We start from the raw sequence: 11,683 nt of genomic DNA, 5'->3' as shown, positions 1-11,683 counted from the left end.
TATTAAAGGGGCAGCTGTTCATTTTAGCTATGATGTGTAAGCAGGTGCCAGGTTCCCATGAAAATCAGTTGTTAGTGTAGGACTTGCAGTGAAATGGGGTCCCTTGGCGATGGGCTGCAAGCTTAAATGCATTAATCAATTCATGAACTAAAACCCCATTATTTATTTAATTGATTATTTGAATGTTAAGGTGAGTTAATTTGTTGTAGTGAGTGCTGGGCCCCCTGTGTTTGTATTTACTAGAGTGTGTGGTCACAGGCCACCGCACCCCATCCTGGGAAGTTGGTGCTGTTTGCACCCCATTCTTAGGAATGGCGAGTGTGTTGGTACTTCTGTATCTATATCTATATATATATATATATATATATATATATATATATATATATATATAGATGATAGATAGATAGATAGATAGATAGATATATATATATATATATATATATTGTCCTGCGGCCAAGCAACTCCACCAATAAGTCCTCTAGGTCCCGGTGCAAACCAATAGCCTGTTCACAGGCATATGCAAGTCACGTCCCACTGTCGGTGCAGTGAAGGCAGCACACGGTCAGAATATAAACGATAAGGCAGGAAACACTTTCAGCAACGTTTCGATTTTATTTTTAAAATCGTCATCAGGCATAAAACATAATGACAAGTGCTCACCTTATATCCCCCACTCCATCCTGCACGCTCCAGCACGTCTCCCGCCGATGGACTCACGCATCACCAGTGCGCGCCAGCGTCGCGTCCGTCGCCATGGTCACGTCGTCAAACGTGATTCCCACACCATGGCAACCGGCGCTGACTGCTAGCGTCACACCTCGTTCAGCGGAGAACCAGCGTACGGGCTCCAGAGTGACAGGCGTACAAATTAAAAACAAACATAGCGGAGGTGGTGATGGACATAATAGTAAAGACACGGAGGCATATCAAATACATATTACAAACAAGATAATCATTGTATAAACATCCAATGACGGTAGTATCAATTCAAAAGAATAACTCTACTGTCAAAATACACAATCGAATAAAAAACATACAAAACACATAAAAATGCACAAAAAATCCAAAACAGAAAAATCTCACGGTAACCCAATCAACCCTCGTATACTAAAGAATAGGTTTATCAGAGACAGTTTATAGGAAAGCATGTAGCCCTAAGTGATCGTTCAAGCCATAAGGGACCATGGTTCTCAAACGGTGTATCCACCTGGATTCACACCGGAGGAGAGCCAATGATCTATTGCCACCTCTGAGGCGTGCTGGAATGTGGTCTATAATTATATAGTGCAGGTTTGCCATACTGTGACCAGCTAGGGCGAAGTGCCTCGCCACCGGCTGGTCACTAGTACCAGCGAGAATGGCTGCCCGGATGGCAGTACGGTGTCCAGCCATCCTATCCCTCAGATTTCTATCAGTTTTGCCTACATAATGTAGGCCACACGGGCAGGAAATTAAATATACAATAAATGCAGTCGTACAGGTAACTTTATGTCGGATGGAATAACGTTTTCCTGAAAATGGATGACAAAAACTATCCCCCACAGTCATACTTCTGCATGTAATGCAATTTAGGCAACGGAAGCATCCGTTGCGTCTTCCCAGAAAGGTGGTAGCCCGAGGCATGGTGACAGAAGATGTAATGTCTGTCCGTACCAGCCAATCACGGACATTTTTGCCCCGGGTGTAACATGGCATAAGTGACACATCCGTCAATCCCAGACTCTCATCGGTGCTCAACAGCGGCCAATGTCGTCTGGAGATTTGGCGGATAGTATCACTCGCCGTACTAAAATGATTCACCCATGGCATCTTTTTGCGGGTCTCTGCATTTTTAACCTTCGGTGTTAAAAGTGCTTCTCGTGGCTGAGACAAAGCTTTGTTTTTAGCACTCACCAGAAGATCATAATCATACCCACGTATTACAAAATTTCTTATCATATCATCAATCTGTAGGGCGGCCTCATCCCTATTAGTGCATATTCTACAAGCTCGAATAAACTGGGAGTAGGGCAACCCAAATTTAAGTGGTCTGGGATGATGACTGGCTGCATGTAAGATCGTGTTACGATCAGTAGCTTTCTTAAAGAGGGAGGTGGTCAGTATCCCATTATCCAATTGCACTGCTACATCCAGAAAATTGACTTTTTTAGGATGAATCTCAAAGGTAAGTTTTAATGGAGATGTCGACTGATTGTGTCGCCCTATCATGTCAACAAACTCCATTTCAGTGCCCGTCCACATGAGGAAAATATCATCGATGTATCTGACATAGAAGAAGATCTTGTCAGATACATCGTGATTACTGAAGAAAATTTGTTCCTCTGCCACAAACATATACGCATTGGCGTACGATGGGGCCACATTGGACCCCATCGCACAGCCAGAGCGTTGGAGGAAAAACTTCCCATCATGTATAAAGAAATTGTGTGTGAGCAAAAGCTCCAACAGACTGCAGACAAAATCAATCGAGGGTCCAACATATGCCGTATTGCCATCCAGAAGTGATCGTACTGCCCGTATACCATCATCATTGGGGATGACCGTATACAGGCTGGATACGTCAATCGTGCATAGCAGACATTTAGATGGAATATTGATCAAGGCAGATAATTTGTTAATAAAGGACGTAGTGTCCAACAGATATCTCTCATGCTGTACAATACAAGGTTGCATTAATGTGTCTAAAAATACAGCACTGTTTTGGAACAAAGAATCATTAGCGGCTATGATGGGCCTACCAGGTGGTGTACTGGAGTTTTTATGTATCTTAGGGAGCGTGTACATGACCGGTACCACCGGCCATGCAGGGATAAGAGCCTCCCCCAAAGATTTCCCTATGACCCCATCAAACATAGCCTGATCAATCAGATTTTTAAGCAAGATTTTGTATGGACCAGAAGGATCCCTCTGCAGTAGCATGTATACCTGTGAATCTGAGAGCTGGCGCTCAATCTCAGCCTTATACGTAACAAGATCTTGTATCACTATTGCCCCGCCCTTATCTGCGGGGCGAATAGTGATATCACGGTTCTCAGATAGTTTCTTTAAAGCTCGAAATTCACATTCTGAAAAATTGCTATTAACATGTTTATTGGTGGCAGAATTCACAAAAGTCTCAACATCATGGTTCAACATTCTAGAGAACATTTTTATAGACACATTGTTGGTTAGGGGGTCAAATTTAGAGCGAGGCTGCAACTTTCTCAATTGCATGGGGATTTCATCAACCCGGGGCCCACCCCCAACAATAGCAACAGTGTCCCTTTTAGCAAAATGTTCATGTAAACGAAGTTGTCTGTTTAATCGATATTTCTCGATCTGCCAAGTAAAGTCATTAAACCGTGTCGTGGGTACATAAGATAAACCCTTACTTAGAACTTTAATCTCATCAGGGGATAAAGAGTAGGAAGAGAGATTGAAGATTACCGTGGCCTCCTGTTCAGTGGAGGCCTGCCGGGTTTTCTTCTTTCTCTCCCTCTTACCGCCTCTTCTGGTCTTGGCTCGGGGTCGCTGAGCAGTTGATGACGGGTACGCACCCCTAAAGGGGCCAAAGGCCTAGATGAGGGTCCCCCCCGTTGATGATGCTGTTCATAATCCGAATCGCTCGTGGTATAATTGTCCTGGGAGCGGCCGGCACGGGAATAGGGACGGCGGTATGGTCTTCTATGACCTGGGAATTGTCCCCTATTGCTGTTGTTATCGGATTTGGTCCAAGCATAGACTGTGTTGTTGTCATAGTCGCTGGCTACTTTCTCCAATTTCTTTCTTTTAAACTGGAGGAGATCATTTTTGTAAGATGCTAGTTGTCCTTTAAGCTTCTCACACTGTTCAGCCGCAGACTCAAGCAATTGTTTGTGTTCAGTCTCAAAGCTGGCGATCTTACTGCGTACCTCTTTAAGTTCACGACCCGCTTCCTCGATGACAAGAAGCATTAGGTCAAAACTACATTTATTAAGTACCCCTATCCACCTTTTGCAGAAGGCCAGATTCTGTCGGCCTATGGTGGGGCAATTTTTAACTCTAAAGCCGCGGGGTATCTGTTTTTCTTTGTAGTAGTTAGTCAAGGTCACGCCATGATAGAAATAGTCCAATTCCCTTTGTTTAAGCTTAAGTAAGTCACGGTAGATGGCTTCAGGAGTCTTGGCAGTCATGTCATCACCAACCTCTTTGAAAAGCATTTCATCAGCTTCCGACTCAGAGAATGTAATCAGGATACCTTGTGTGAGTTTGGCCAAATTAATGCATCCTCCGGCCGCATCCTCACTGAACCCTCCTTCCGCCATGGGATTTAAAAGCAATGGACAATGTCCAATAACATCAAAAGATGAATGAAGTCCTGGAATCGATAGATAAATTCTGGGGTGCTATCGGCCAAATGGTCTCCTCTCCTGCATCGGAGCCCACCACTGTATATTGTCCTGCGGCCAAGCAACTCCACCAATAAGTCCTCTAGGTCCCGGTGCAAACCAATAGCCTGTTCACAGGCATATGCAAGTCACGTCCCACTGTCGGTGCAGTGAAGGCAGCACACGGTCAGAATATAAACGATAAGGCAGGAAACACTTTCAGCAACGTTTCGATTTTATTTTTAAAATCGTCATCAGGCATAAAACATAATGACAAGTGCTCACCTTATATCCCCCACTCCATCCTGCACGCTCCAGCACGTCTCCCGCCGATGGACTCACGCATCACCAGTGCGCGCCAGCGTCGCGTCCGTCGCCATGGTCACGTCGTCAAACGTGATTCCCACACCATGGCAATCGGCGCTGACTGCTAGCGTCACACCTCGTTCGGAAGCTGATGAAATGCTTTTCAAAGAGGTTGGTGATGACATGACTGCCAAGACTCCTGAAGCCATCTACCGTGACTTACTTAAGCTTAAACAAAGGGAATTGGACTATTTCTATCATGGCGTGACCTTGACTAACTACTACAAAGAAAAACAGATACCCCGCGGCTTTAGAGTTAAAAATTGCCCCACCATAGGCCGACAGAATCTGGCCTTCTGCAAAAGGTGGATAGGGGTACTTAATAAATGTAGTTTTGACCTAATGCTTCTTGTCATCGAGGAAGCGGGTCGTGAACTTAAAGAGGTACGCAGTAAGATCGCCAGCTTTGAGACTGAACACAAACAATTGCTTGAGTCTGCGGCTGAACAGTGTGAGAAGCTTAAAGGACAACTAGCATCTTACAAAAATGATCTCCTCCAGTTTAAAAGAAAGAAATTGGAGAAAGTAGCCAGCGACTATGACAACAACACAGTCTATGCTTGGACCAAATCCGATAACAACAGCAATAGGGGACAATTCCCAGGTCATAGAAGACCATACCGCCGTCCCTATTCCCGTGCCGGCCGCTCCCAGGACAATTATACCACGAGCGATTCGGATTATGAACAGCATCATCAACGGGAGGGACCCCTTTAGGGGTGCGTACCCGTCATCAACTGCTCAGCGACCCCGAGCCAAGACCAGAAGAGGCGGTAAGAGGGAGAGAAAGAAGAAAACCCGGCAGGCCTCCACTGAACAGGAGGCCACGGTAATCTTCAATCTCTCTTCCTACTCTTTATCCCCTGATGAGATTAAAGTTCTAAGTAAGGGTTTATCTTATGTACCCACGACACGGTTTAATGACTTTACTTGGCAGATCGAGAAATATCGATTAAACAGACAACTTCGTTTACATGAACATTTTGCTAAAAGGGACACTGTTGCTATTGTTGGGGGTGGGCCCCGGGTTGATGAAATCCCCATGCAATTGAGAAAGTTGCAGCCTCGCTCTAAATTTGACCCCCTAACCAACAATGTGTCTATAAAAATGTTCTCTAGAATGTTGAACCATGATGTTGAGACTTTTGTGAATTCTGCCACCAATAAACATGTGAATAGCAATTTTTCAGAATGTGAATTTCGAGCTTTAAAGAAACTATCTGAGAACCGTGATATCACTATTCGCCCCGCAGATAAGGGCGGGGCAATAGTGATACAAGATCTTGTTACGTATAAGGCTGAGATTGAGCGCCAGCTCTCAGATTCACAGGTATACATGCTACTGCAGAGGGATCCTTCTGGTCCATACAAAATCTTGCTTAAAAATCTGATTGATCAGGCTATGTTTGATGGGGTCATAGGGAAATCTTTGGGGGAGGCTCTTATCCCTGCATGGCCGGTGGTACCGGTCATGTACACGCTCCCTAAGATACATAAAAACTCCAGTACACCACCTGGTAGGCCCATCATAGCCGCTAATGATTCTTTGTTCCAAAACAGTGCTGTATTTTTAGACACATTAATGCAACCTTGTATTGTACAGCATGAGAGATATCTGTTGGACACTACGTCCTTTATTAACAAATTATCTGCCTTGATCAATATTCCATCTAAATGTCTGCTATGCACGATTGACGTATCCAGCCTGTATACGGTCATCCCCAATGATGATGGTATACGGGCAGTACGATCACTTCTGGATGGCAATACGGCATATGTTGGACCCTCGATTGATTTTGTCTGCAGTCTGTTGGAGCTTTTGCTCACACACAATTTCTTTATACATGATGGGAAGTTTTTCCTCCAACGCTCTGGCTGTGCGATGGGGTCCAATGTGGCCCCATCGTACGCCAATGCGTATATGTTTGTGGCAGAGGAACAAATTTTCTTCAGTAATCACGATGTATCTGACAAGATCTTCTTCTATGTCAGATACATCGATGATATTTTCCTCATGTGGACGGGCACTGAAATGGAGTTTGTTGACATGATAGGGCGACACAATCAGTCGACATCTCCATTAAAACTTACCTTTGAGATTCATCCTAAAAAAGTCAATTTTCTGGATGTAGCAGTGCAATTGGATAATGGGATACTGACCACCTCCCTCTTTAAGAAAGCTACTGATCGTAACACGATCTTACATGCAGCCAGTCATCATCCCAGACCACTTAAATTTGGGTTGCCCTACTCCCAGTTTATTCGAGCTTGTAGAATATGCACTAATAGGGATGAGGCCGCCCTACAGATTGATGATATGATAAGAAATTTTGTAATACGTGGGTATGATTATGATCTTCTGGTGAGTGCTAAAAACAAAGCTTTGTCTCAGCCACGAGAAGCACTTTTAACACCGAAGGTTAAAAATGCAGAGACCCGCAAAAAGATGCCATGGGTGAATCATTTTAGTACGGCGAGTGATACTATCCGCCAAATCTCCAGACGACATTGGCCGCTGTTGAGCACCGATGAGAGTCTGGGATTGACGGATGTGTCACTTATGCCATGTTACACCCGGGGCAAAAATGTCCGTGATTGGCTGGTACGGACAGACATTACATCTTCTGTCACCATGCCTCGGGCTACCACCTTTCTGGGAAGACGCAACGGATGCTTCCGTTGCCTAAATTGCATTACATGCAGAAGTATGACTGTGGGGGATAGTTTTTGTCATCCATTTTCAGGAAAACGTTATTCCATCCGACATAAAGTTACCTGTACGACTGCATTTATTGTATATTTAATTTCCTGCCCGTGTGGCCTACATTATGTAGGCAAAACTGATAGAAATCTGAGGGATAGGATGGCTGGACACCGTACTGCCATCCGGGCAGCCATTCTCGCTGGTACTAGTGACCAGCCGGTGGCGAGGCACTTCGCCCTAGCTGGTCACAGTATGGCAAACCTGCACTATATAATTATAGACCACATTCCAGCACGCCTCAGAGGTGGCAATAGATCATTGGCTCTCCTCCGGTGTGAATCCAGGTGGATACACCGTTTGAGAACCATGGTCCCTTATGGCTTGAACGATCACTTAGGGCTACATGCTTTCCTATAAACTGTCTCTGATAAACCTATTCTTTAGTATACGAGGGTTGATTGGGTTACCGTGAGATTTTTCTGTTTTGGATTTTTTGTGCATTTTTATGTGTTTTGTATGTTTTTTATTCGATTGTGTATTTTGACAGTAGAGTTATTCTTTTGAATTGATACTACCGTCATTGGATGTTTATACAATGATTATCTTGTTTGTAATATGTATTTGATATGCCTCCGTGTCTTTACTATTATGTCCATCACCACCTCCGCTATGTTTGTTTTTAATTTGTACGCCTGTCACTCTGGAGCCCGTACGCTGGTTCTCCGCTGAACGAGGTGTGACGCTAGCAGTCAGCGCCGGTTGCCATGGTGTGGGAATCACGTTTGACGACGTGACCATGGCGACGGACGCGACGCTGGCGCGCACTGGTGATGCGTGAGTCCATCGGCGGGAGACGTGCTGGAGCGTGCAGGATGGAGTGGGGGATATAAGGTGAGCACTTGTCATTATGTTTTATGCCTGATGACGATTTTAAAAATAAAATCGAAACGTTGCTGAAAGTGTTTCCTGCCTTATCGTTTATATTCTGACCGTGTGCTGCCTTCACTGCACCGACAGTGGGACGTGACTTATATATATATATATATATATATATATATATATATATATATATATATATATATATAGAGCAGGGTAGGATTGTTTAAATCCAATAAGGGCACTCACCAGTGTCTCATCATGTAAAATTTATTGGTATCCTGACCCTCATGCTGTGAAGACGTCAATTGTTGTGTGTCTTGAGAAAGGCCACCTGGTGGCCGAAACGTAGACCTACATCCTTCTCTGTGACTGGTAATGTACCAATAAATTTTACATGATGAGACACTGGTGAGTGCCCTTATTGGATTTAAACAATCCTACCCTGCTCTATATTTGGGACACATCTGTGTTGCCTTAAAGGAGCACCCCACATTTTTTCAAAGCTGGCTGGGAGTGCGGAATTTCGAAATATATATATATATCTCTATATATATCTATATATCTATATATCTCTATATATATCTATATATATCTATATATATATATCTATATCTATATCTATATATATATATCTATATCTATATCTATATCTATATCTATATATATATATATATATATATATATATATATATATATATATAGAGAGAGAGATATATATATATATATATATATATATATATATAAACTTCTTAATTATTTAACACCTCCTCGATCAGTGGTGGCCAAACCTGTCCTCAAGATCTACCAACAGTTCATGTTTTCCAGGCAACCTGTGGATCTATAGGAGTGACTGCAGCAGGTTTGAAAATGTGACAGTAATGGCTACAGCTGTGCACCAGCTAGGTGATCTGGAAAACATGGACCGTTGGTAGATCTCGAGGACCGGTTTGGCCACCCCTGTCCTAGAAGATAATAGTATCTGATTGGTTGCCCATAGCAACATCACATGTGCAATACAGCTCATTGGACTTTGCTGTTGCCTTGATCGTTACATTTGTGCAGAACCATTGTAGCATAGATCCACTATACAAGTGCCTCCACAGCAACGCTTGTCTGTGCGGAATCAGTTCCTTTCTTACCACCGTATCTACCCTAGATAACTTCTGGAAGAACCTCAGTAGCCTAAAGGCACTGTATTAGTGCCATTTACAGTGATATCTATCTGTGCGGATTGAGTTCCATCAGTACCATCATATCTATCCCAGATACCATCAGGAAGAAATTAAGGTCATCTGACCCCGGTTGACCCTGCTGAACGTTCATCTTTATTTAGTCCAGTCCTAATCAGACTTTCTATTCACGGCCAGCGCTGTTCTGACTACTTTGTGAAGATTCTTCATATCTAGAAAAGTATGGGACCAACAACAGCCCCATCATATATGGATGTTTAAAATCCCTTATCCTGTTATAACACCTATTTAAGATTGCGACCTCTATCTTTTAATTGAATTCCACCATATAATGTGAAAATATTTGAGGCATCATCATATATTCCTGATCGTGTCTTTTTTAAACCCCTGATGAAGTCTTTCTAAAGACGAAACGCGTTGGGTTGTTACTGTCTTCAAAAGAACTGAGACAACACGTTTTCCTACATATGTTTTAATAAAATTTGTCATCTTTTCAAAAATGTTCTGATTATTTGTAAATTTGACACATTCACTGCACTAAAGGTGGTGGAAACCTCTGGCGCTCTCTATTTTTCTCTGAATATATATATATATATATATATATATATATATATATATATATATATAGAGAGAGAGAGAGAGAGAGAGAGAGAGAGAGAGAGAGAGAGAGAGAGAGAGAGAGAGAGAGAGAGAGAGAGAGAGAGAGAGAGAGAGAGAGAGAGATATATATAAACTTCTTAATTATTTAACACCTCCTCGATCAGTGGTGGCCAAACCTGTCCTCAAGATCTATCAACAGTTCTTGTTTTCCAGGCAACCTGTGGATCTATAGGAGTGACTGCAGCAGGTTTGAAAATGTGACAGTAATGGCTACAGCTGTGCACCAGCTAGGTGATCTGGAAAACATGGACCGTTGGTAGATCTCGAGGACCGGTTTGGCCACCCCTGTCCTAGAAGATAATAGTATCTGATTGGTTGCCCATAGCAACATCACATGTGCAATACAGCTCCCATCTTAGTAACTAAACCCCTCACTGTATTACATATGCTGATTTACAACTCGCTGGGAACCCGTGCAAATCGGGTGCAGCAACGTCCCACCCTTGGTCTTTGCTGTCACGGTAAACACAAAATAACAGATGAGGGGAAAACATTTCCTCATTAAGCAGAACTAAGCTCCTCACCAGCTTCAGCCGGCAGTTCTCCATGACGACAAGCTCAAGTTTTCTGTTTGTTTCATAAATGTCTTTATCAATCATCTTCGTAGCTCCGAGATCGCTCTGCAGTTTCTCAAATGCTGATTGTCTAAGTGCTCTTAAAGAGGCTTTCTCGTTCTCCTATGGAAGATATTTAGGCAGTTATAATCATGGCCCCCAAAATGTGCCCAGTGAGGAAGTGCACTCTGGGTCTGATTCTGGTTCACTCGCAAAAGTAAATTCTCTCTAACAAAACCATGGATATTGCAGTATACAAATAAAGCAGCCAGTATTCACCCTGCACAAAAACAAAATAACTCACCCAAATCTAACTCTCTCTGCACATGTTACATCTGCCCCACCTGCAATGAACATGGTTTTGTCCATTACAGAGAGAAATTGCTTTTGCACGTGAACCAGAATCAGGCCGTTTGTGACTGCTGCTATGCATATTTGTCTACTCTCCCTTAAGTTGCAGGAGACGCTGTTTTGGGTAGTCCCCTCTCTCCTGGTCTCCTGCATCTGGCCAGCTTTTAGATATTTATTCATTTTCCATTTGAACGTGTATTAGAATAAAAATTAATTCATAGACGCGTTCCTTGCTGGTCATGCGATTTTAATTTCTTAGCTTTATTTTTACATTGCCATTTATATTATCTTTATACCCCACCCAAATCTAACTCTCTGCAAGTTACATCTGCCCCACCTGTTGTGAAGCATATTTCTGCCCATTTACCTGCTTTTTTTGCTTTGCTAACAAAAGCTGAATCAGGCCCTCCATAAGTAAACGTTAATAAATAAATAATAAATTGGTGGGCGTGAGAGCCCAGATGAAATGTGTAGGAATGTTATTTATCGTAAGCCAGGCGTGTCCAAACTGCCGCCCTCCAGCTGTGGTGAAACTACACATCCCAGCATGCCTTGCCATAGCTTTAGCATTCCAGAATAGCAAAACTGTGGCAAGGCATGATGGGACTTGTAGTTTCACAACAGCTGGAGGGC

General features: G+C 43.1%; 1 protein-coding gene across 1 annotated transcript in view; it reads right to left on the bottom strand.

The window, feature by feature from the left end:
* Positions 1 to 11,683, bottom strand: part of CCDC175 (coiled-coil domain containing 175) — a 78,107-nt gene that overhangs the window by 4,694 nt on the left and 61,730 nt on the right. Inside the window, exon 15 of the mRNA XM_083167187.1 lies at positions 10,670 to 10,822. Coding sequence (XP_083023313.1) covers positions 10,670 to 10,822 — 153 coding nt within the window. The remainder of the gene's footprint in view (positions 1 to 10,669; positions 10,823 to 11,683) is intronic.

This window comes from Crinia signifera, chromosome 12 (genome assembly GCF_055691185.1).
Source record: "Crinia signifera chromosome 12, ASM5569118v1, whole genome shotgun sequence".
NCBI classification, from domain to species: Eukaryota; Metazoa; Chordata; class Amphibia; order Anura; family Myobatrachidae; genus Crinia; species Crinia signifera.
Note: the sequence above shows the minus strand (reverse complement) of the source record. Positions and strands in the feature narration are given on the sequence as shown.